Source organism: Aplidium turbinatum, chromosome 1 (genome assembly GCF_918807975.1).
Source record: "Aplidium turbinatum chromosome 1, kaAplTurb1.1, whole genome shotgun sequence".
Taxonomy (NCBI): Eukaryota; Metazoa; Chordata; class Ascidiacea; order Aplousobranchia; family Polyclinidae; genus Aplidium; species Aplidium turbinatum.
Window position 1 is genome coordinate 31,075,985 of NC_137472.1, and position 27,483 is coordinate 31,103,467.

Below are 27,483 nucleotides of genomic sequence, written 5' to 3' on the forward strand. Positions count from 1 at the left end.
TGTTTAGTAAGCAAGTAAAATGCCAGTGGATTTTTACGTTTAAATAATTTTTACATCTTCTTAGATGATTATAGGCCCATGTAGCAAAGTGACAAATAAAAAAACATAACATATTTATTTGTCAGATTTAGTCAATGAACATTTTGCCGGTCATTTGGTTTTCTCCACAGAAGACATGCGTTTTACATTTGCATTTTGAGCCATAGTTTTATGGCAGATGAAGAATTGCTCGAGTTTTAATGATTCATTAAAAAATCTATAATTCTGCAATATTTGAAATTTTTTAATGTGCCATCCTTTAAAACAAAGGTAATGCAAGCTAGCTATCAGGTTCAATACGCATTTGCAGTAGCTTTGGTATAGATCAAACAGTTTAACATCATCAATGTCAATATTTTTCTCTGACAGATACTTCCACACACCGCTGAAAAGCGTTATCCTATTCTTTGGTGTAAGACCGCATAAGCATCCAATCAAAGGATGTGAACTCGGAAAATGAAATTGTGGTCTATTCAATCAAATAGGCAACACAAGAGTCGAACAATGTAAATACATCTACATGGTCATCGAGTAACACTGCCTTCGTTTGCCACAGAAACAAATGTATCACCATATCCACAGCAACCAATGTAGGCTATTGTCAACCTCAAAGTCAATAGGCCTAAACACTTTTCTTAAACAAGGATGACCTACTTCTGCCACAGCTCACAGAAAACATACTTTTCCTTTTTGGTATCATTGCTTAGCCTTATTTAGCTTTCGCCAAGGTCACATAAAAATAAAACCTTGTTGAAAATGATAGCAATGCAAAAAAGAGGACATTTGAGCATTTTCAAGTGTCCTCGGAGGACAATTCATTTTTTATGAAAAAAGAGGACAAATCCTCCTAAAAGAGGACATATGGTAGCCCTACCTAATATGCCATAATAACTACCAACGCACCGTATGCATGTAATTTGTATAGCCTAATTATATATACGTGGTACTATTTACAGCTTTCTGACGCTTTTGGGTAATGATATAAAGTGGTTTTAAAAGCACATGCAGGTAGCCTACTGTACTTTCAACCGCTTTAGGCATATTTTCTGGACCTGTTTTTTTTTTTGCCTTATCTGGGTTTTTTTGAACACACCATCTAAGTTTATTGGAAATTTGTCACTGGCATCCTTTCTTGCGGGTTGCTTGTTCATTCATTTGTTCAACTTCCAAAACAAAACTTCGTTAAGCCATGGCCACCTGGAGATGCGGCCTGATTTGTCACATATTGCAGATTTTGATTACTAGGGCTTGACTGACATTTTTTGAGATGTTTTTACTTTTTGCGGTTTCCTAATGACATAAAACTTTTTTGTTGCCTTGAGGAAGCAGTAGCAAATGAGAAAAAGTAAGTTGAAAAATGCTGAATCAGACTGTTATTGAAAATTAACAGTCTGACTAAAATCTTCGAAATCAAATTTTCTTTGTTTTTCAACATGTGAGAATGTTAAAACCTATTGTGTCATCTGGGGAAAAAAATAAAGAAAGCTTAAAAATCTAATTTTTAGAAAAAATTATTTAAACGTTCGCCCAAAGTTAGAAAAACCTGGAAATTTCTGCAAAATGTGACAAATCAGGTCGTATCTTTAGGTGGCCATGGTTAGGCCTAGCCTACTAAACTTTTCATCAAACTTTCTTAAGATTCAACTGATGATCCAATAGGATGTGCAGTGTGACAAAACATTTGAAATACGGTAGGCTAAAGTAAACAATAGGCCTATTGTCACGATTTCTTTCTATCTCTTACCAGGAAAAAGACTTGGAAAGGTTCAATGACGTAGTTTAATGGGTCAAACCGAAAAGCAGTCAATTAAATGTCGAATAATTCTACTGGTGAAATGATAATCTGACTTCTTGAAGAACTTTAACGAACGGCTTCTCAAATAACTCTAATTTCGAACACAATTTATATCAGCACCAATTCTCATCTACTTGTATTCAATTACTTCAAGTCTCAATCACCAATAATTTCTGCATCAACTACCAATCCACAACTCATAGCACAACTCTCATAATCAACTCATAATAATAATAATAAACATTACACAAACTACACCACTATTTATAGTTGGTTGTTCAGTCCAGTAACTTCGAGAAGGTTACGTAAGGTTACATCATAAAGAGCCATTGTTCTATCAAGCAGCATTTAAATGTAAACAACAGAAGTCTCTAGAATGTCACGTAGCGAAAATGATTCCAAAAAACACATTTTACATAATACAGATTTCGTAATCAGAGGTTACTTCAGGTCATAACCGATAATAACACATCGCACCAGAATTCTACAACCAAAACAACACGCTCGTTGAAGATACAAAGCAAGCCATCGCGAGGCATTGCACCTTGATTGTGACACCTATCACACCGAATCAGAAAGATCAATTTGTTAACATGTAGAGCTTTCGCCACACTAGTGTGGCTTCTTCAGTAGGCTATAGTCTTATTCAAATAATAATGCTGGTTCAACCATAGATGGTTCAATCTTGATGAAATTAGCATTTAAAAACCGAACCAAAGTTGCCAACCTTGCGGTTTTCTCCCGAATTTTTTTTTGTTTTGTAATTTGTGGATTGCTTGTTTTTATTATTTTGGGCTTGTTTTGGGGGCTGAATATGAAAGGGTTTTGCTGTGGTCAACATCAAACTCTTTTTAAAAAATAATTTCAAGATAAATAGGCTATTACATCATTACATGTAGGCCTAATGACATCAAAGCTCTCTTGCCGGTGTGCAGCGTATCATGCCAGCCTGCACTCCAACCAATGTAAATCGATGCAAAGTTGTCATATTGGCAATTTTATCGCCAAATTAAAAACATCAGCCATTTTCAAAAGCGTTTAGCTACATATTGGTGGTTTGACGATGTGGTTATTTAAAAAAAACAATTTGGCTTTATTCAATTGTTTTGGCGATTTTTCAACATATAGAACCTCGGTAGCCTATAATTAATAGCTCAGTATAATACAAGAGCCCTGATAGCTCAATTGCTTTGCACGCAATTGTGTGAACGAAGAAACTTCAAGATCAAGTGGCACTGGTTCGACTCTCGGAGTAGGCTACTGCTTTCTATCGGCATCTAATGGATGGCTGATCGTTTAGTTTTGATGCGAAACAAAACGTAGCCTACATAAAAAGCAATCAGAGTGTATCCAATGAGATAGTGCAATGAGAGAATGCCTTTAAGTGTCTTTGCCGAGACACAGCTGCGTACTCTGGAGCGGTCTCGATTCCATGTTCTTTGAAACGTCGCGCAGACGTTTTCACCACTTTTCACACAAAGCACACGAGTAGGCTATTCAACCGCAAAACAACAGCGGATTTTCGGCATGTGGACGAGTTAAAATTAGTTTAAGTTTGCGCTACATGCGAATAGAATTAAGTAGCCACAAATAAAATGTGACTGCAGTCTAAAATTTAACTACTGCAGCCAGGGGCGCCGGAACGATGTTTGACTGGGGGGCAGCATTATGAAAAAGAGTACTTTTGTTGCTTTTTTTTAAGTTTTAATATAAGATATAGGCCTAGCAACAGTGGCGTAGCAACGCAATATGCCGCCCTTGGATTTTTGCACGAAACGCCGCCCTCTTCTTTACTCTGAAACCTTTCGGGCCCTAGATTGATCATCTCAACTCTCATGCTATGAGTTAATGTTTCTGGCCAAGTAGCCACATCGTTATGAGAATAATAGATAGCATCTGTTTTATCTTTACCTGACAGTGTTTCATTCACAGGCTGACTTCTTTCAATGATCACTTTGTTATTGCTTTGCTCGAGGTAGCCTACTATTCTTCTTCCGTCTCAATTTGAGGTAGGGATTTACTGTGCTAATTTCTTCTGTTTTTTTTTAGCAGAGGCAATTTTTACGAACTTCAAAATGACTCCTTCATTCTTTTTAGTTCCTCTTCTCTAGATTTCTTTTTTTCTAAAAAATCTTCGCTTTCTTTTACACTCGTCATAGGTAAAAATTAACTTAAAAAAATTACAACTTAAATCTTGTTCTGGAATCTGCAGCACATTAATTAAAAACCATAACCATAATTGCAAATTTGCTGAGTTAAGCTAAGTGATCTATTTCAGACCTGAAACTTTAAACCTTTTACAAACCTAACCCATCTTCACACATGAAGATGGAGGAATCCTGTCTATCTACCACTGACAGATGGTAAAGTTGGCAGTTGACTCGATGACCTCACGGTCCCTTCCTGTCTCCTCCCGAATGTGAAATAAACTTACTGTAAAACTAATCTGAATTTAACTGCCAAAGCTAATATGACTGAACAATGCTATAGCTTACAAGTTACAACCGACATTCTATCATTACTTTAACAGCATGAGTATCACCAAACCGTCACAAATACCACATGGTGAGGCACAATCTAAAAAAAGTTGCAAATTAATTTATAGGCATAACTTGTTTAATTTTTGGGCTTCACTTAGATCAGTGTTAACTTAGGTCGTTTAAGTCTGAGTCTCTCCGAGAATAAATTAACGTGACTGTCTTTGTTCGTTTAAACGTTATCACATTTTGCCGCCCTCTAGCAACGTGCCGCCCCTGGATTTGTCCATAAGATCCAATGGGTAGTTACGCCACTGCCTAGCAATAATGCTCATCCATCACCTCATCATCGAGTAATGATACAAGTGTCCGGTAGGCCTATACAAAGAACAATGGTAGCCTACGGAAGGGCATCATGCTATGATATAATGATGTAGGCCAGCGTGGTCCAACTACTTTTAACTTACGGGCCACTTTACAAAAACGTGACAACATACGGGCCATTTCCAATAAAATGATAGTGAGTGCGTAATCAAAATTGTTAAAGTTGTTAAAAATCGAAATTGTTAAAATTAATAGCAAATTGAAATTTATTTCAAAGCTCTATCAGTGAGATGCCTGTGGTCGAGGTTTCTCTGATAGCCTACTATCGTTTCTACATCAATTTCAATGTTAGTGGTAGCAAGTCGGAGACTATCTTCCAGTGTTTCGTCTATCGTTCGATTTCTGTTTTTAGACTTGACTTGCTGAATTCTAGAAAATGTACTCTCACACATGTATGTGCTTCCAAACATTGAGTGCATTTTTAATGCAAAAATTTTCAGTTTGGGAAATCTATCCTTGCTGACTAATTTCCAGAAGCACTCTGAGGTTTCATTTTGCCCCTGCAAATTTAGGTTTAACACATTCATGTGCATTGTCATGTCTGTAAGGAAAGCAAGATTGCACAGGAATTTAGGTAGCCTACATATCAGCCTTTAAGAAGCCCAGTTGTACTGACGAGACCTGATAGGTTGAAACAGTAGCCTATAGGCCCTGCTGTCTACAACTTTGAATTAAATTTTTGACACTTTTTGTCCAAATGCTATACTTGTTCTAATTAAAATTACTTTCTGTAACATAAATACAAATTAAATCAATACTGTGAAAGCTCGCGGGCCGCAAAAATTCTATCCGCGGGCCTGTAGTTGGACCACGCTGATGTAGGCTAACCTCTGTGGTACAGAATTTTGTGTCGTGAATATTATTTTGAGGCAGAAATGAAAAGTTATAATTAGGCTAAAAGCAAATAGCTGAAATTGTTAGTCCTAAAAAATCGTATTGCAAAATGTGAAGTAGCTTACATGACCTTAAAAGGGCACCATTGCTATCATCCATAGAAAAATTAAGGGCAGGGGGGCATCCGCCCCTGAGTGTAGCTACAAGGGATGTAAGAGGTCAAAATTTGTTTTCTTGATTTCACCCTGGTTGAACTTATCGTGACTGGTGTTGCTGGTATCAACCTAGCTTGATGTTTTCCAGCAATGGTTGAATGATTCTGCTTTGATTTTTTCACGCATTGTTTCTACAGTGTAAAAAAGTTTCCAAATACAAGTCATTTTTTCATCTTAAATCGGAAAGTAGCGGGAGTGTGACTGAAAGAAATGTAGCGCTTCTCCGCTACACTGAAAAAAAGCAGCACCGTTATTCCAACAAAAGTGGTTGGTTTTGCATCTTTATCCTCGGACCGACAAAGCCTTGATTGGTTAATCCTGGTAGTTTTGCATACTTGTAGAGGCTTTTGACGCAGGGCCGGTTACCGAGATTGACAGAGTGAAATTTTCTATTGTTGAAATGTAGGCCTAGTTGCCGGGGAATTATCCCATCCATTGGGTGTCGCTAAATGGAGAGCAATCCTCAGAATACGTTGCTCAAGCGCGCACTCCAAGAGTCGAACCTGCGCCGCTTGATCTTGAAGCTTCTTCGTTCACGAAGTCACGCGCTATCCAACTGAGCTATCGGGGCGGACGAATGTAACGCGATGAAAATGTAGCGCACAACTGCCCATCTTTGCTAATAACAGCCTATTTAGGTTGTCCAGCATATTTCGAAAACTTTGAAAAGAACTTGTGAGATCTAGGCGTACTTTTCCGAAACAACAGAGTCGTATTTGAACTCAATTGTCGCTTCTACCTTTTTCTAGACCTCTGCTATGTTTGGCATATATTGTTTTTGTTGTTGTGGTAGTCAGAAATCAAAACAAACCGAACTGAATTGTAATAGTATTTGAATACAATCAAATTGATTTGAACAAAGGCAAAAGTGCGATATAAAATAAAAATCAGAAAAGCAAGTAGTGATGACATCACGATGAAAAAATGGGGAAGCTGTTGATAGTTAAAGAATAATAAAGCAATAGTCGAATTTATACACTGGTTACAATGCACAATCGGCAGGGTTGGAAGTCGTTAGTCAAAAAGCAATGACTATTTCACTATTCGATAGTGCCCAAAAAAGCAATGACTTTCCGCTATCGATAATTAAAAAAAGCAATGAATAGCAATTACTAAAAATATTGTATTTTATTGTATTTGCGTATTTAACGACCAGTGATGCCAGGTTGTTTTTTGAAATCAAGCAAGTGAAACTAAAAAACAAGCCCAAAACAGGCAAATCAACACAAAAACAAGCCCAATAATTTGCAACCTATAGGCTACCAATTAGCATAAAGCACGCCGTTTAGCAGTTTGAAAATTTTGCAGTTTAGTAGTTAAAAATACAACCTTTGCAGTCCATACATGTACATCACGTTTATATCAAGAATGACATTTGTTTACGCCATTCCAAGCAATAATTATCTTGAAAAGAAGGGATACAATGTTGACTACAATAAAAAACTCGCAATTTCAGTGTCAAAAACAAGATAAAAAAAAGTTTGACTGGCCAAAAAAACAAGTCCAAAAACAAGCAACCTGTAACTAAAAAAAAACGCAAACTTGAAAAAAACAAGCCCAAACTTGCGGGAAAACCGCAAGGTTGGCAACACTGTTAACGACTCTCACTAGCATGGTTTTTCTGAACTGTGTTGCCGCAAAATTTTCCTTAATCCTTTAAAGTTCGAAAACCGAAAGGGGACTAGGTCGGATAGTAATCCGAAAACTAAACCTCGCAAACTCGTTTTGACGACGAAGTAAGTGAACAAAAAAATGATTCAGCAGGTCTCCTAAATATCGATTAGTGAAAAACAAATAATGATTTCGTTGCTTGCATAAAAAAGCAGTAAATAACGCGCATTCGATATTTATTTTTAAAAGGAATGGGTATAAGCATTCGATATTCAGAAAGCAACGAATAACGCTATCGAATAGTGACAACTAGTCGTTACTTCCAACCCTGACAATCGGAATAGCTAAAAGTGCACAATATGAAAAAGATGTTATGTCAAACTGAAGGTATCAATGGGTAACTTCCAGGAAGTGTGTAATGAAGTGAAAGTCTTCATCACAAACAGTGGAATCAAACAAAACATACTCAGTCACACATCGACGACGCCAATTAGGCGCAGGTTGTGCAGTCGAAGACAAAGTCAGTTTGCAAAAAAAAAAAAATTAAACAAATCAAAATCAATGAAAATATATAATGAAGAATATAGGTTCGCTACTCATGATATATCAAATTATAATGCGAATACTGTTAAAGATGGTAGGCTACTATCATCGATAAGATCACTTCACGGTAACCTCCATTGACAAGTAAAAAACGTGAACAGAATTTTTGAACAAGATTTCTTCTGGTATTTGCTCACACCAGGAATTGTCCACGTCATCATGCTTTCCGTCCAAGTATGCAAGTAACACGTCACTCCCAAGTCTAAATAAATGATGTTTTTATTTGGGACAAACATTTGTGGCTTCTAGGTCGAAGCTAGTGGTTAACGAAAGATGAAATTACAAAGTTTCAGCAACGTTGGCCAACTATAAAGCAACAATTTTTCAACGCACTTCGTCTTCTTGATAGGAAAATTATAAACCAGAAGACGAGGATTTGTGCAAAGTTGCATCGTATTATATACAGAAGCGCCATGGATGTAAAACATAACTGGTGTTTTTCTTAATGTGTGTTATTTCATACCTCCAGTGAGCTTCAACTTCCGGGCCGAACATCAAGAGAGCGTTGAGTTCCAACTGAAGTCGATCAACCTTCATTTTAGTCAACTCCCCGCGAAGCTTGTCAATCACATTTTCATCTTCGATGTCCTCAGCTGAATATTTGAAACATATTTAACACTTATCGTCATTCTTGATGCATTTACAACCTTAACTCTTGTAGTGACAAAAGAGAAGTTGATTACCAAGCGTAAATTGAAACGATATTAGTCGAAATATTGTACAACACACGGAAGTGCCAAATAAGCTAACAAGACTAAAGAAGTTATTGCCGTCAAAAATTAATGATTGAAGGTTTAACATGGCTTGTCTTGCCAGGCAAGCATAAACATTAAACAATGAAGAAACGAAAGGCCAATTTTATCATTTTTCAAGATCTTTCATGACAAGTATTGACAGATCATATTCTCTTTGTTGAATCTTACTTACCTGACGTAATAATGTTTTCGAACGGATTTTGTCCGTTGGCGACCAATCTTCTCGACCTGTGCCACGACAATCTTTCATACAGCGCCAGACAGTGATGGATTTGTGCAGATCGAGGAAGCATTTCAATTTCATCAGGCGGAAGCAAAAGTTCTTTTTCGGCATAATCACAAATAGCTTGGTCCGGTAAAGTTGTGCTTCCCTGAAAATATCAAGAAACATTCGTAGTTAGGAGCAAAATGGTTGGAACGCCTGGTTAATCTAATCAAAAAATAAAGAGCCCAAAATGTAGATACCAAACTCATGTTCAGCAAACGTTTCGAAAACTATACTGTCTTCATCTTCAGTGCTATAGCACTGAAGATGAAGACAGTATAGTTTTCGAAACGTTTGCTGAACATGAGTTTGGTATTCGTAGTTAATTTACCAACAAATGTCAAATATCAACTTCTCTAATTTAACGTCAGTCTTCTTTTCAGCATTAAATCTCCCAATAAAATCTGAAGCTTGGTAAACGATATTTCAACATAAATCAAATAAAAATTGTGTCTAGACACCTTTTTGGTTATTTAGACGCATGTTATCACAAAAATTAATTAAAAATTAACATTTTGAACACTAATGTAAAAATAATCGGTATAAAATATACTGTATTGAAGTGAAACGAAAAATTTTGCATACAACTCTGTGTGTACAGTAGTGATTACACTGAAAAGTGGCAGCCGAAGCAAGTAGGCTGATGCAAAGACCAACCTTAGCCAGGAATTGAATAACTAAAGTGAGTGTTCTCACAGCTTCGCAGACGTTTGACGTCATAGCGTTGTCCACAAACGCGTCAATGTCTTGGATCAACTTCCGAGAAAGCGGAATCTGAAAACAGAAGTTTTACGGTGATTTTTTCACTCTCATCATATCACATGGATGTGTGGCATGAAAACTAAGAGTAGACTTGACTTAAATACCTGCTTATGGCTATTCTGAACTGCTTCATAATCCTTGGCGAGTCCCATGTCTAGAGGATACTGCATCAGTGGAATTGTCTGACAAAATAAAAAAATGAATAAACAAAATTAACTTTTGAAACCCTTCAGTAATATTTTGTATATGGGGACGAAAGTTTTTGAACGTGGTTTTGTTAGCCATTACTAGACAAGCCAATACACAAGTAAATACTAGTATTTTTTGAAATAGCCACACTTCTTGTCATTTAGATGTGTGTGTGGTCAGTTAAAATAAACTAAGCAATAAACAGTACATGGCAACGCAAACAGAAACTGATTGACATAGAAGACACTCACCTCTTCTTTGATAAACGATTTTCCCACAAAAAATTTTTCCATTACCTGATTTCGAAGAATAAAATTTTAAAATTTGTGAAATCAGTTGGTAGACTGGGCTGACACTATGCGTTAAGAAAATCTTTATTAATTCCTAATCAGCCAAAACATTTAACCAACAAAAATACAACTCGCTTACAACAACATTACTGGAAATGATGCTCATCCAACTTAACACAATAAATCAAAACTTTTGCTCAAGTCATTATGCTTTTAAAATGCTTAGACTGTTTTCCAAAGTTCTTTTTTTAGACATGTACCTTTAGTTAGTTAGACCTTGGCAGTAAGAGGACAGTTCTTGACAAACATAACAATATAAATTTTATTATAGACCTACTCCACCTGATGGAGATTGGTGATAAAATTTAATCCCATGTAAAACGCAATCAATGATGACGATTTATGTAAAAATAAAGGATCTGTCATTCACCTTTTTCTGCATTAAACCCAAATTGTAGGTGATGTTGTGACTGGCTCCTGCGTTGCCAACTGATGTTTCATATTGAGAATTTTCAAGAAGCAAAGGCAACAAGTCCAGATTCTCGTTGATACAAACGACATCTTTAACTGAAAGGTCTCCCACGTCGATGACGTCAAACCTGGAACGAAGTGACGTTTGAAGATGAGCCAAAGAAGTGATATCAAGCTGTTCGTACTGAACACTGCAATGTCAAAGGGCAGACGGAACTTTAGAGCTATCACTTACTATAGGTTAAATAAGCTTACTTAGTACAGCTTCACAGTTTAGAGAGTTTAGAACTGCAAGGGATCAATGCATAACAAATGGCAGTCCAATAGTCCATACCAAACAAAAGCTTTTGGTCAGATCAAGTGTTTTCTATCTACATACTGCAAGTGCATATCGTCAAACAAGATTTGCTACGTAAAATAAAAAGTTACATCCAATCCTCTGATACGGAAAATGTAGACAAACGGAATATCACCATCTAACCTGGGAGGAGGAGCAATTAGCTCCCTGCATTGATGTAGGAGACGGTTTTGCATATCCACCAAATAATCCACCATCAAAAAAGCGCATAGACCTTTGCCGCGTCGGGTGGGGAGGCACATGGAAATGGGACTGTCGAGAGTCATGTCTTCATCGAAGTAAGACAGTGGCACATTGTGTCGCTCAGCATTGGGCCTTAAAAGCCGTATCTGCAGACATAGTCGATCCAACGTTCGATCAAATTGTATTGTTGAATAACAAATAAAATAAACATAGGTGTATATATGTCACATTGTTTTTTCTCTTACACGTAAAGAGACTTTGGAAAGATTGATGACGTAGTTTATTGGGATATCAAACGTTAAACAGTCAAATAAATTGTCGAATAGTTTTACTTGTGAGCTGATAGATGAAATCCTTGAAGGACTAAACAAAGGGTTCACTATTTCCAGCACGTACAGAAATCAAATTATGAACAGCAAACGTCTATGTCGATTTCAACATAACTACACAGTACTACTTGCACCAGCTACTTTACAATTGGCAATAACTACCACTTTCACAATCTATTCAATATCGGCTAAAACTCTAGTATCATCTTCAACACACTTTCGTTACAACTTCTAATCCCCACAATACACAACTCTAATAATCATACTCAAATCAAGCGGCTATTTATAGCAGGTTTGCTTTGACCACAAGCTTCCAGAGACCAGGGTAATATTACATCACAAGAACTCATTCTTCTGGTCAACAAGTCAAAAGATGTTTCGAGAGTAGCACGAAATGCAGAATCTTCTAGTAGTATAGGTTTCGTAATAAAAGATTGCGTAATTTAAGGTTGCATAGATCAGCAATCGACGAAACACCACAACAGAATTACACAATAAAATAGTTCACCTATTCTAGGACAATAATGTCCCCAGTCCCCCCTGACGCGGGACTACGCATATTGATTGTGAGTTGTGACAATATATATATATGAGCATGAGCAATCCAGAGGCCAGAAGGCAAATTGAAAACCAATTTGCCACAATTACATTAAAATTACCTTGTTCCACAGATTCAAGTATCGATTTATTCGATCTTCAAAGAAATAATTTTCCTCTTCTAAATAGTTTTGGAGAGTTATTTCGTCGGCGTCTGCCATGTCAATTTTTTGGCGATACCTGCAACGAGTAACAGTACAAGCCACATCGATTTCAGGTTGATTTAATTATCATCTAATGTTCTATCCCTATCAAAAGATGGTCAGCTTCAAAAATAAAAGGAATGCAACAGATCAAGAGACGTGGACACTTGCAATGTTGTTCTTTCACGTTGCAAAAATGAGACAATGAAAAGCAATAAATAAAATCAAAGCAGGAAACAAAAGACAAATTTTTTTCAAGACTTCTAAAAGTGGCGTAGTGTACTCGATATTATATGATGCCAGTACACTAGCACAGGCATCTGTAAGCCTGCAGCTTATCCAGCGTCTTGATCAGCACTTCCAGTACGTACCTGGCAATCAGTGCAGACTGAACCAGCACGATCTCATGAAGGTGACAAAGCAAGTTCAAGTGTTCAGTGTTCACGATCGCTTTCAAGGCAGCTCCTTCACCTGTAGAAGAGAAAGAAAAAGTAGCTAATCATCTTGCATTCACACGACGTCATTCCTAAGAACAAAGTTATATTGAGGTAGTTGATCAATCTGAACAAAACTAATACCTTGGAAACTTGCAGAAACTTTAGTTTCTGCAATGTTGATTGTAAACCTAAAACCAGGTTCAAAATACCAAAATGACGGTATGCGATGCCGTACCTTGACCAACCATTTCCAAGGTTTGCCTTAAATGTTGCAAATCAGCGTGGATTCGGTATTTCCATAAACTGGGGCAGTCCCACTGCACAACACCTCGAGGTGCATCGTCGTCCTCTTTCAGCTCATATACAAGTCTGCGATGAAAACGACAAAAATAATTTTTCACCAAAAGCAAACCATGTTCAAGAATAAATGGCCTCCCTCGGAAGTTGCTCAGATGCTTCGTGATACATATATTTATCAAAAATAGTAATCATCTATCCTAGGGTTCGTTTGTGGATACTTTGAAGTTAGTAAAACCTCTGATACCTTTCCAGCGGCTTTTCAGAAAGTTTTCCGGCGTCAATGAGAACAGCTTGAGCACGAGCGATGACGTCAGTAGTTTCAGTAAAGACGGGAGCTAAATAGAGGTTTTGGAATTCTTCCTCCCAAGCTTCTCTGCCCGCCATGGTGCGCAGGTTGAGCTGATGATGAAGTGAGGCCTAAAAGTACCAACAGTTTAACATTACATAACATTTCCACTTCTTTTTTGAATGAAACATTACACAAACTCAAAACAAATTAATAGGCTTTATACAAACAGTGGAGTGGCAACCAATATATTTAGTACACCAGTGAAATACTTTGGGTATCAGAGTAGAATTAGGCATCGGGAGGTGAAGAGATAAAGTTCTTATTACACTAAACCTACCTAGCACACGATGTAAACAATATCTGCTGATTAAAACATTGTGAAAAGTCTGACATCGTTGGGTTTGTTTCCATACAAGAGTTTGAGAAATACACGTTTTTAAAAACATTTAAAGAATTGATACCGAAAAAATCAAACCTCGTAAGAAACCCTGCAAATAAGCACCCAAAGCTATGGACTGGAGAGTGTATTGATCACACATGCAGAAGTTCCAAACATTTTTTTTTATCTACTTGTAAAAGTAAATCAGTTCAGTCTGCGTTTTTTAAAAGGAGAAGTTAAGTTTAACATTAATCAACCTGATTTCTCATTCTATGAACAATTTGGTGCATAACGATAAAAGTGTCATCAATGCTCCTTCCAAGACACTTGGAAAGCTCATCCAGATCTTTCATCATGTGTTGCAGGAGAAATGTGAAGATTTCGTTTTGTCCTCCTCTGACGTTGATGAATCTGTTAATATTTGATACATTTTATCTTTTTTTGTTGGGAATTATACAAACCTTGATGAAACAATCGGGAAATGAAGATGTAAACCCAGCAAGAGTGCACTGCGAACAACACGTTAGAAGAAAAATGGTAAAAATTCTCGAAACTGCAAGTTAGCTTATGAATTCGAAAAATATCTAAACTTCTCCACACTTAATAGTTAATTAATGTCAAGTGCAGAACAGAAGATTACTTCCTTGCAAACATTGTTTCTTCTACAATTTAGCATGATCATTGATCACTCATTTCCCTGACAAACCTTTTTTCAAGAGCCTACAAAACTTATTATTGTTTATGTGAACTATTTGTTTTATGGGAGCTACTCTACTTAAAGAAAAATAACATTGACATAAAGTACTTCAATACGTGTTTTTACAAAAGTAATCTATAAGAAAATGCATTTAAAATTTAGTACAATAAGAAAAAACTCAAACAACTCACTCTCTCAGTACAAAACTTATCTTTCTTTACGCGGACTATTTGTTTTATGGTAGCAACTTTATTTTGTAATTTTCAAAAAAAACAACAACAAAAAACTGGAAAACAGAGTTGCCTTAAATACTTTAATATGTGTTCTTTCAAAACTGGATCATCATTCACTTACCCGGTTAAGTTGTTTCCATTTCGCGCACTGAGCAACATCGCCGCGTGGAGGAAAACCCTTGTCGCACAGACCGAGAGCTTAGTCAGTTTTCTTTCCGGAGTTGTGATGCTTCGATCGTCTGGATGCTTGAGCTTGTACCCAACCTGGGATTCCTCTGTCATTTCTCCAACTCGGTTGCCAGCAAGTAATTTGTGACCCTGTCCGCCTATTGGTACGCCACATTGAATGCACTTGCCAAGTTGGATAGGTCTTGTGCATTCACCGATGTAATAGGGATGGCCATTTGGACATAAGTGCATTCTTGGGTTACCTTGAGCTGCAAGAACCTGACGAACAGCGGCGAAGTTCGAATCCGGCATGGCAGGCAAGTAAAGCTGTGCGAGGTGACCAGGATTTTGTGCTAATTCACTAAAATCTCGAAGGAGAACAGTTTGGTTGCCAAGTACACTGACCCCAAACATTGTGACAAGTTCAACCAATTTGTACCGAAGTTGTGGGGAAGCGTTGCCGCACTTTAACACATTCGCGAATCCTTGAGTAATACCAAGAAAAAAGTTAGGTTTGACATTGTCATTGAAGTAATCTTTTGCTTGTTCCATAGCTTGGTGAAACACATCTCGCCTTGTTGCATTTGTTTCGTCGCTGTGGGAAGTCCAAACAGCGAGAGCAAGCAGAGTTTGCATCATTCTGTCTGGAGAATGTTGAAGTTCATTTCCGATTTCATTCATGGTAGCAGGAATATCTTCTTCTTGTGCAATATCCAAAACCAGTGTCTTTATCTTCACATATCCTTCCCCAGATAGAACAAGCAGGTCTGACTGAAGATAACAGTCTTCGTTCGCGCAGTCTTGAGCAGGAATGAGGTTTTGTGGAACAAGCGTTCTTAATGTATTGTCTGCAAGCAAGATGTTAAATGCATCAATGCCGTGGCGACGACACAGGCTTTTAACTATAAACTGTCGAAAAACGAGGAATCTTGGTCCTGAGCAAGTTTTGCACACATGTTTGATGAAGCGTGACATCCCATGCATTTCCTGACTCTGAGTATCTCGCTCTCTGTTCAATGTCACCACGCAAGATACAACGAACTTTGCCACAAACTGCAGTTGTGATGAGATGTCCAGCTGCTGAATCTGACTGAACTGATCCGAGTGTGAGAGCAACGTTACACTCTCTCGGAACAGATTATTCGCAAATCTCAAGAATGTCTGATTTTCTTCGTCACTTTCAGCAAATGATCGATTTCGCAAAATGTCTTGTTTGCATTGGATGTAGATTCCCATGAGTATAGATGCATCCTGCAAAACTGCTTCCATCTTCTTGAAGTGTCCTTCCAGTTGATGTTCGACCAAGTTTGCATCACAACGTAAAAGAAGTTGGAGAATATATGATCGGGCTGTCGGGTTTGAGTCCAAATTGCCAATCAATGGTGACATTGTTTTGGTTTTGTTATCACAAATCACAAGTTCTTCAAGAGCCAAATAAATCTTGTCATCAACGGGAGGCAGTTGGAAATCTTGGGAACTTTGAGGTGAAGGAAAGCAAAGAGTCGAAAGGTATTCCAGGAAGAAACTGGTGCAAGCAGACTTAAAAACCCCCAACTCTTTTTCCTGTCCACGCGTAAGCTTCAATGGCCTCAGAGTATCTGGATCTACAATTTTTCGTCTGCAGTTTGGACAACTGCTATCAGGCTTCACAGAAACACATCTGAAGCAAATGTAGTGACCACATGGGAGCAGGACTGGATCAATCAGGTTATCTGCTCTGCACGTTTTACATTTGACATCGTTCCACGAACAAAGAAGTTTAGCGCGAATTTCTTTATTGCAACTCTGCAAGGTTTTCATGACAATTTTAAAAAACTGAAGACTAGTTAAATCTTTTATTTTGCTTGTGGCAACCCACAACAATCGAGCCTGTCGAGATAAAGGTTTCAAGTAATAATTGATGACAGTGTCATTGACGGATGATGGAACAAGTTGATCAAGGAAAATTTCAACAAAGATAATTCGCTTCCAATCTTTTAGGGTTTCAGCATCGGCAAACGGCAACATTTTTTGAGCAAACTGTTTTACACTGACAACACGTGACTTCCATTGGTTGCACGAGTTAATTGCTCCAAAGCTGTCTTTTGCTTCCTTTTGCAGTTTCTCAATTAAACTGGAAAATGCAGATTGATGAGCTGTAAAGTTTGTTGTTTTAGCCTGCAATTTTATCCAGCTATCACTTTCACACAAAATTTCTGGGCAAGCAGAAATCACTTCTGAAAACTCCAACAAAGATTTCAAAATATTCTTTGAAATGACAAAGCACTCCACCAGGGCATTATCCCATTGTTTTCCTGCCGTGTCTCGAATCGCCTTGAACATTGCCAGAACACATTCTTTCAGAACTCTATATTCCTCTTCATGGTAAGCCACTGTGGACTGCGGCCTGTACAACAAATGAACCAAATCATGCACGAATCGGTTGATGGCGATCAGACCGATCCGTTCCGAGGCGTTTAACACTCCGCCCAATGGAGAAGCCTCAATTTTATCGGCAAACAGTTTCTCTTTGTCGATAGCGTTACTTTCTGCAGCTAACATCCACTCTTTGTTCATGATGTCATGAATGGTTCGTGCAAAAGGAAATTCACAATCAAAGTTCAGTTTTCCTGGAACGTTAAAAGTGGACGATGATGCACCACTTAAGCTTTGAAAATCACAAATGTGTCCCGAAGCAAAAATTTCAAACCAGAGATTGGCAACTGCGCGATTGTCACCAGAGAGATCTGTGACTAGCTCCAAGTTGTTGTCAGCATCTGCCACCCTCACGATCTTGGCTAGAGCTAAAGCGACAGTTTTTCGAAGACGGAGCCAAAGCGCATTTCTAAACGAACCTCCTTCCTGTAAGGATTGTGCTGAACAAGCTTCTTCCACAATCCACTTTTCTCTTGTATCCAATTGGCGTTCACGATCTTGAACAATGCGAAGAACTTGTTTGAAAAGAATCTCGAAAAACGGTCCCGAAATCTCACTATTACAGCAGAGAGTAGTGACAAGTTGTATACGATTTTTGTCTTGAGTGGCAACTTCATTTCTCAATTTGGCCATAGCTTCTGGAATGCTTTCTAAAAGCAAACGTTTTACATCAACAACGCAGTCGTCGGTGTCCGCCTTCTCCATTGCGAAGACTAGTATTTCAGATATGGTCATGTCCCACAATTTGCTAACAACAGAAATGTGTTCACGTTTCGGCCGCAGCTCATCAACATAGACCGAAATGCAACCTTGAGAGTGGAAACTGGTAAAAGAAGCCTCGTGCTTCTGAGAGACATTACGTCTTTCCAACGTAAAAAGAAAGCAAACAATTAGTGTGCAATGTAAATTTCTATTTCTCTGCTTAAACTCTTTAAGCTTATTGATTGCAGAATACTTGGCGCACGCAATCAGATTTCCATTCAAGTCAGCTTGTGGGCATTGAATGAGCAAAACAAATGAGTTTTGTTTGTCTGCAATATTTCCGCTTTCCTCAACTGCAATACTTCGTGATTCAATAAAGCTGAAAAATTCATCTAGCCTTCCAGAAAATTCTTGCTCGGTTTGAAACTGCTGGAGGGTGACAAGCATGATTTGCTTCCCTGTGAGGTGGAGCAAGCTTTGCAACTGCTTGCGATCTTTCTCATTGAGTACTTGGGAAAATGAAGCAATTTCAAAAACTAACACTTGATTCTTCCGTTCGAGTTCTTGCTTTAACAGAACCCATAACGTATCGTGGACTTGATGCAACATGTACATTTGCATAAACTTTTCAGCATCGCTGTGCAAGTCGGATTTTTGAAGGCGACATATCCCATCCAGTGAAGCTGTCTGAAGCAACATGTTTTGGGCAGCTTCAAAACTGTCAGCGCCGTTTTCGTCAACAGACAACAGTGCAGAAGCAGCGGTATCGTCTTTGTAACCAACGAAAGCATCTTCTTTCGTAAAAGATTTTCCGTGGTATCTGGGTAAATCAATTTTAGAAAATCGTTTGATCCAATTCTTCAAACGGTTGACGATAGTGATTTGATTAGGAGTCAAAACACTGTTCATCTCAAACACGTACTTCTCCAATCTGTTGATGAGTGGGATCGGAAACTCGTCGTAAACAATTTCCTTTTCTTCGATCACAATTAATCGAAATCCAGTGGCAATCCTGCATTTAACTCGATGACCACCCAAGCCAAGATCAACATAACGCTGTCCAGCAAAAGTTACATAATGTTGGTTCAAAGCGTCATACAGAGATTCATAAAGATCCCTGAGATTGAGAAGCACAACTGCTCGTCCTGTTTCCATGCAAACCTTAATCCTGTTGATGTTCCTGCAGACTTCAGTGTAGTCGTGATCGTGGGGAAAGCTAGAGCCAAAAACGACTTGATAGTCTTTGATGTTTCCCATAACTTCGTGCAGGAGACTGACAGCGGAATACTGCTTTGTCAAAAGCAACAGAAATCGACTTTCAAACTGGGAATTCAAGTTGCTGTAAATCAATTTCGTTACTGAGATGCGAGGTGGTTGAACATCTGAAAACACTTTCATGCAGTGGTGCTTGAAAACCGGCAAGACATCTTTCGAATACCCGCTGAAGTTGCGCATCACGGCAGTAGCAATTTCAATGAAGTTCAACTCTTGGTTTTGAGATACTTTAGCAAAAAGCATTTTCAGCAAAGCATAATAATCTCGCAGACCAAAGAATTCTTTCTTCTGTTCCTTGTATATCTCCATGTAGGCATCAGTGACTGCACTTACCACGCCAGTTGCTACTTGAAACTTCAACTCGTCTGATTCAAAAATAGCTTGGGCTGTTTTTTGCAAATCATTCTTGGATGGTTCTCCACGAGTCACAAAAATTCCTCGGTTCATCTTGGCTGGATCAAGAGCCCAGTTCGATATTCCAACAAAGCCGACCTTGCAGTGGGAGGGTACAACCAATTCACTGTCAGTGGAAGCATTCTCCAATAAAGGATGAAGAACTTTCAAAGGCATCTTTTTTGAGCCTTCAGCCAAACCTATTTCATCTAAAACCACCGTGGCTACATAACGATCCAAATCGCGTTCTTTTTGCAAGTGTGCACATTGACGAAACACCGCTTCGATTCCCACAGCATCAGAAATAGCACTGCACTGGAAAGAAAGAACATGAATTTCTTTCAATTTCTGGAACAATTCACTTCTCGAATTCCGACCTTGCATTGCGTCTGTGACTATGGTTTTAGCCAAAGACTTTGAACTTCCAGGCTTACCGACAAGAAATAGAGGAATTCGCATTTCAGCACAAACGACCATCATGAAGACATTTTCTCTCAATGCTTCGTTCTTTGCAATGTCTTTGTCAAGCTTGATTTCGTTGATAAAAACGCTTTGGCAAGCTACAATTTCGTTCAGGATGTCTTTCTCTGAAACGTGTATGTTTGTCGTTTCTCCGATTTGACGAGAAAGCATCACTCTGTACGGCTCTCTCTTATGAAGAGTGGCGTGATAACACATTCCCAAAGCTTCGATCAAAGCCCTTACTCCGTAAGTGATGTTGGTCTTGGGAAAATGAGCCTTTTCCATTTGCAAATCTATCATTGGGTTGAGAATGAGCAGATGTTTGTAAAACCATTTGAAACTTTGAATCGTTCGTTCCACGTCTCTCAGACTCACGAAGCTGCAAACGTCGCGTCTCTCTCGCATGTACACTTGTGATGCAGCTAATGATGAAGAAATGGCTTTAACCACATCGGCGGAAAGATTGTTAGGTATATTTTCATTGGCTTTGATGCTTTCTTGCAGTTTACGAACCATCAAATTGATGTAGATGGCTTCAGTGTCATTGTTCAGTTGACCAAAGTCCCATACCAAAGGTTTCATACTGGGTGGTAGTGAAATGACTCTATACACCAATTGCCTCATTGGAATTCCAGCAAACTTGTCTGAAGTGTCACAAGCTTTGACATGAAAGCCTAAACCAACCTGCTCCATGTTTGCAATGACTTCTGGAGAGTGAGCTCTGTAAGGATTGCAAGCAGCGACAATCTTCAAACCTGTGTCAAGGAATCTCTCTCCATGTACGGTTCCATCACACACAATTTCCTTGATGGCGTAGATGGCTTCGGTTGTGTTGGCTTCATCCAGAAACAACATGGTTTCCAAATTACCAGTAGACTTATTTTCTTTCGCCAATTCAATCGCTTTTCGAACTTTTTCTTGTATAATCGACACAGTGATGCCACCATGTACTTTCACCACAACCATGTTTTGGATGTCTTCGTTATTTCCTCGCTTCAATTTGCTCATGAATTCGACCATTCTTGTTTTGCCACATCCTGTTTCTCCCATCACTACAACAGGAATCCCACATCTGAATCTCATGTGAATAGCGAGCATTTTCAAGACATTGTCTGTTGTCAGTTCGTAAGTCGGGTCTGGATCAAACACAGTATTCACTCCAAAGACTCTACAAAGACAGGCGAGTTTCTCATTTCTGTTTAAAAGATCGAAATCGTGATGTAATAAAACGCCCTGCGTTTCTAAGCCTTGAACCAATGACAATGCCATAATGCGATTTTCAACAACTTCATTGGTTTTGGGATGACAAAGATCTCCTTGAGCGCTGACGTTGAAGTGGACGAAGGACATCGACACGCGATCATCATTGAAAAATAAGTAAGGATGAAAACCATTCTCCCATCGACGACGCAACTGATGAAGCTCAAATAACTCTTGCTCTTGATCTTCACCGGTGTCCATTGCTCTTACTTCATCATCATCTTCATTTAGTGATGGAGTGGCAAAGTCCTGCGACATTCTTATCATAAAGCGAACAACGAATTGCTTGAAGCCAGCTAATCCAAATTCCGCTCCAGCGATTGTTGCATCACAATAAATTGAATTCTCGCAATCGCGAAGTTGAGCGTTCAGAAACTTTGCAAAGTGACTCAATTCTGACCACGACGGTTCACGAATGCTGCAATAGCTCAACAGGGTTTCTAGACACTCGGCGGCATTGGCACGTGGTATGGTGTAAGCAAAATCATCCAAGTTTCTATGATTGGCGTACAGCCATAGATACTGATATGGCCTTTGGTACATCTCGTTCAAAAGAAGGTCCTTGTCCATGAGGACATTGTTCTTTGATGGGTTGTTTTCAGGATTTTCCATGTGATCTCGGACTTCGTGAGGTGTCAAGCACGTCACGGACGGAAGGAGTTCAAGCAATTTCGTAAATGAAACATCTCCCTTGAAATGAGAAAAAATATCAAAAACGTAAAACAAACTGTCCGAATCAAGTGTCCTATTTGGTCTGCTTTATAAAACAGTTTGAAATTATGCCGTTGGATTCAGACAGATCAAAACCATACTGTTCTTTTACAAGAAATCAATAAGAGATAGATTGGTAAACTTCCACAACTGCTATAGCTTTTGCTGTTTTTAACAGTTTTTAAAGGCGGAAATATATATATAAAACTGGCTAAAAGACGAGCATTCAGGTGTGAATATACCACGCAAAACTACTATTGATTTTGCGTATAAGATTCTACATATTATATTTCTGCTATAACGTTAAAAGGACGTTTTGTAATTGTTTTTTTTTTAAGATCACCAAAACGTCATTTGTGTTTTTAGGTCATTGAATTATAAATTCAAATTTATGTGAAAGGTAAAATCAAGGGTATCTAAAAAGGGGGATACATAGGCTCGCAGCGATTGCCTTATTCTCGCGACACTACCAGGGCGGTAGTTTGTAGCGTGTTGAACATGCGATTCTTTTCAAAGTTGCACAAAGTTTTTTTTTAGTGCAGCTGTACAGTCAGCTACAGAAGACAGTTATGAAATGTTATATAGAGCATATTTAAAGAATACTTGTTTGGAAAGACAGTTGAATAGTTACCAATACGTTGTTTTTCTTACCAAAGCAACTGCAGTAGGCTAGATGTAAAGCAAGCACAAGGGTAGATGAATCAACAAGTGACCATGAGCAATGAGCATGCAGTGAGTATTAGGGGGGTGTGTTATTTGACGAATTTCACGATGGCAACGTGGTACGGTGCTTAAAATATGTGGAGTAGTAGCCAAATCCGGAATATGAAAACAATTATCATATTGGACCACCCTAACCCCCATGTACATGCCCCCTGAAAAGGGGGTATCCATAAATTCACCAAAATATGAGTTTTTAAGCCTTTTCACCAAACGACGTGTATTTTGGCGGTATTTATGGTGCTCCTATAGAAGTTTTCGGGGTCTGTGAGTTCAAATATGGCATTAGAAATTACCTCCAAAAATCCAATATAATGGTAATCCAATATGGCGGCCAAAATAGCGCTTAGAATGGGTACTTTCGTAAAGTTTAACCAAACATAGTCATGTAATATGTCGAATTATAGGTTTTCGGGGGCGTAGAATACGAATTCATGATTATTTCAAACGAAAAATAAGCTGATAACAACATATTTTCAAACTTATGACGTATATGTAATTTAGTATAAAACACAGTATTCAGCTCTGTTAGATTCATGCCGTCAAGAACAGAATTTAAATCATTCATTGTAACATCCGCTTTGCAACTCAAATTACTCAGGTAAGCTTTCAGATTGGCTCCATAAACAGAAGCTGGCAACTTTTTATGGTCTTTCAATAAACGAAAAATGTCACTTTGTTTTGGAACTGAGAGTGCAGTGTCACGGGCGTATCTGATCTCGAGGTATAACCGCTTCTGTTTCTCGATCTCTGTTATATTACTATTTAGAATCTCATCCACATCAGAGTCCTTCGTAAAAGGACCGCCTTGTTTTTTCAGTTCGTTTAAATCATTATTTCGTCTTTTATCAAGTGCTACATTAGCTATTTCTTTGTCGTCGAGGCCCTGTTGTTGCAAATGCTTCTGTTGCGCATTCCAGGCTTTCATTATGGCGGGAATCGTAAACTTTGCAATGTTGCCATATTGTCGGGATGAACCAGAAGATTTGGATTCTATCAACTCCTGTGATTTGGCCTTTACTTGAACAGTCGACGCACACTTTAAGTTTTTGGCGCCTCGTTGTTTGAGTTCATAATTTATGAATCCTACCGCCCGTTCTGAATCCAGATTGTGTATAGGGGCACTTTCTAGTTTTTCGAATCCATTCTTGACAGAGCAATCTCCGATACCTCATCTGAAAGTCCAAATCCAAATATGTCCCCTTTCTGGCGTTGGAAACCATCCGCTAGTTTTGGTAATAACTAGGGCAACCAATTTTTTGACCTAAAAACTTGAAATTTTGACTTTATAATTTACAAATTTTGACCTAATTTTGACCAATAACTTTCTGCGTTTGCAACCCAAATGCCAAATACAAAGCATATTAGAAATCAAACCGTTAGTTAAGGATATCTTTTTTTCTAATAAAATAAAAGAAAAATGTGGAAGACTCAACGACACCACAGCTAACGAGCAGGTAATGAAAGTCACTCGAAAAACTGCAAAAGATAAATATGGAGTGTCTTTAAATATCCCGAAATTACTGAGAAGGTTCTGCAGTATTATACTTCAACATCAAGTGATGTTTCACATTATCGCCGTTGAAGTTCCTGTCTCTCGCCAAAATTTTTCCTAAAATGGAAAAGGTTCTTTCTACTGATAAAGAAGTTGCTTGGGAGTTCCTCAGCGGGATATATAAATGTGGTGAAGTATCATCTCGTCCCATTTTCACAAAGCACTTGCTGTCATCCCTTGAGATTCTTGCTTGAATATATTTTCCAATTTGGCAGCCATCAACACCAAAATCAAGGGACGTCATTTTCTGGTAAGCTTCTTGAATGGTGTAACGGCTGTCTTCCATCTTCTGAATTACCGGTATATCAAACAATGCACTGTACTGCTCCTCTATTTCTACAAGGCGAGTAGCTAAATTGAGAGCTTTTACAGCATCTTGAGCACGCCGCGCCATCATGGAAGCCTTCCACAATATTTCTTACTTCTGGTAGACTTCTTGAATAATAGAAAGCAGCTTTCAACCAAGTGGCCCATTAAGTTACAATTGGCTGTGGAGGTTGGTCAATGAAAGTAAAACTAGCTCTTCGTGACCTGTTTTTAATGGTCACTGCTTTTACCCTGGCAACCAACTCATCAACAGCAGGGTAGCTGGCTAATATTCAATCGTCAGTAGTGGGCGAAACAAGATTATTACCTCAGAAATTGCAACAAAAGGATTATTACGTTAAAATAGCAACAGAAATTGCAACAAAAAATCAATATCTGTGTAGCTTTAATAAAATATCAATAGAAAGAAAAAAAACTATGTTAAAAGAAAATTTTGACCTAACCATAAAATTTGACTTTTTTTGACTTAATAACTTTGAAACCTCTCTTCGTGTCAGCCTGAAATTTAGTTTATGGACGTTTTATAAACTTTGAACAAGGCAGAAAAATTTTGACTTTATTGACTTTTGGTTGCCCTAGTAATAACATAGTAAGAACCTTAATCACTTCAGGACGTGTGTCTTCAATTGCTTTACTAAGTGACGTACGGATATCTTGGCTGTATGTTGTCTGGTTGAAGCGTTCCAGGGAAATGAAGTTGAATGCAGGCTGTTCGAGATTGAACAAAGCCTGAGCATCGGTTTCACGAAGGTTTTTATTCAGTGTTTGGAAAGGTTCTGTTAGCTTTGAATACTTAGTAGTTTTTGCCGTAGTGAGGGATAGAAAAGGTTCTACCAGATGCAATCCAATCAGTGCTCCTACAACGTACATTACTCTCATGAAATCTAGTTCTAGAAAACATCTTACAATACAAGCGAGCTGGTTTGTTACTTGCTGAAATTTTTGTAGAAATCTATTCACGTCTTGAAGATGGTGAACAACTACAGCGCAAGTGAGTGTCAACCGATTAAATCTTTCATCTTTTAAACATACGGAAAGATTCTTTTTCGGCGCTATGGAGATATCAAAACCCACTGCTCTGTTCCAAGGCTTATGATTGAAGTCGTGGTTTACGAGCCTTGTTATGCAATCGAGTGCTTGTTCGGTCACACTTGAATGTGTATTACTTGCTTCAACAAGGAATTTTGAATAGATTTTGTCCTTTCCAAGAGCGTTCTCTATCTCTGCCCATAACCTCGTGATTATTCTATTGAACATCAATGTTAGATGCACATTACAGAAGAGGTGATCAGGGATGTGCCCAGTCTCAAGTCTTTCAGCTACAAGTTTCTCTACCTCTAGATTGTGCGAAGTCTGATCAGTAAGAATGAAGTCAAGTTTTTCAAACAGAAGTTTGGTGTTGACTCCACTAGCAGCTGATAACACATTTAACACGGCAATCTTCAGTTCTGCTAGGTTTTCACGAGTCTCGGATGCCATTGGCAATGTTGGTAGTGGTCGAAACATGCCATTTACCGTTACACCCAGAACTGAGAAGGACCCAGCTCCTTGCTTTTTTGATCCGTCATCTGCGTACGTAACTGCAGATTTTTCATCGCTGTCCATCATCTGTTTTACGATTTCATCTAACGCCAAAGCTTCTAAACTTCGCCCCACCTGTTTCACGTTGCGCTTATCAGGCAACATATCTCTGTCTGTTTCATCGGGAGACTCATTATGAAGTTTCCATTTTTGACCAAAAACCTTACTGCCGATGGTCACAACGGCCGCTGCCGCCTGTGTTTCTGACATGTGGTTGACGCTTTTTAATGTGTCCATTGCCTCGTAAATCTCTGGATGCACTTTTCGTTCACGTAAACGGATGTGACGATACTGCGCTGGCATGTCATCATGTTCATCAGATATACTGAGACCAAAATTGAGCTTTCGTTTCTTTCTGTGTCCTCTTGAAACTTCCTCGGAATCACTTACTTCATACTCGCTTCGGTTTTCTTCAGCTGATTGTTCGGAGGAGCCACTTATTTCTGCTTTCTCTTCCAAGTATGATTTTTCTAAGACAGCCGTCTGGCGCGATCTGTCGATACTCTGCATATCCTGAGGATATTGCAAAACACAATGCAAAATAACAAGCATAATTCATCAGTATGAACATATGTAAATACTCAGGTATGTAGTAACTACTGCACTGATGAGACCGGGGGGTCGAAACGGTGTGCACTGTCTGCAGTTAAATACTCAGGTATATTCATTGCGCATGCCAGGAAAGAATAAGCTTACTTTTGGGATCAAATTCGTATTCTACGCCCTCGAAAACCTATAATTCGACATATCACACAACTATGTTTGGTCAAAATTTACAAAAGTACCCATTCCAAGCCCCATTTTGGCCGCCATATTGAAATACCACCATGTTGAAAATTCTTAGGAATTTTCTAATGTCATATTTGAACACACAGACCCCGAAAAGCCACATATGAGTAAGATAAATACCACCAAAACGCAAGTATAGTGGGTGAAAAGGTCAACAATCTCATATTTTTCTGAAAATAGGGGTACCTTATATTCGGGGGGCATGTACATGGGGGTTAGGGGGATCGTATGTCGAATTTTCATAAATATTCTCGATTTTGATACTGCTCCACAAATTTTTAGCAGCGTACGGTATGAATCGACAATTAACACACCCCCCTACTCTGAGTATCCAGGCCTGATGCTAATAGCGCAATGCAGGTTATCATAATAAGATTTATTAAACTACTATTGGTGCCAAGTGTCATTTTACGATAAACAGAAGCCCTTCTGTTGTGAAACGTAACAAAAGCCTTCGTATCCCCTTCTTTAGATATCCCTGGGTCAAATC

The 27,483-nt window shown here is 38.5% G+C and overlaps 1 protein-coding gene across 1 annotated transcript; it reads right to left on the reverse strand.

Moving 5' to 3' along the window:
• Positions 1–6,549: 6,549 nt before the first annotated feature.
• On the reverse strand, positions 6,550–17,471 carry LOC145780778 (E3 ubiquitin-protein ligase rnf213-alpha-like). Its single transcript, XM_082592417.1, has 14 exons — positions 14,757–17,471; positions 13,963–14,116; positions 13,282–13,454; positions 12,973–13,106; positions 12,672–12,771; positions 12,220–12,337; positions 11,172–11,377; positions 10,650–10,818; positions 10,181–10,225; positions 9,845–9,922; positions 9,636–9,752; positions 8,886–9,084; positions 8,422–8,551; positions 6,550–8,160 (listed from the first exon to the last, which is right to left on the reverse strand). Exons 1-14 carry the CDS (start codon positions 17,357–17,359, stop codon positions 8,016–8,018), a joined length of 4,371 nt encoding a protein of 1,456 aa, XP_082448543.1. The 5' UTR covers positions 17,360–17,471; the 3' UTR covers positions 6,550–8,015.
• Positions 17,472–27,483: the final 10,012 nt, after the last annotated feature.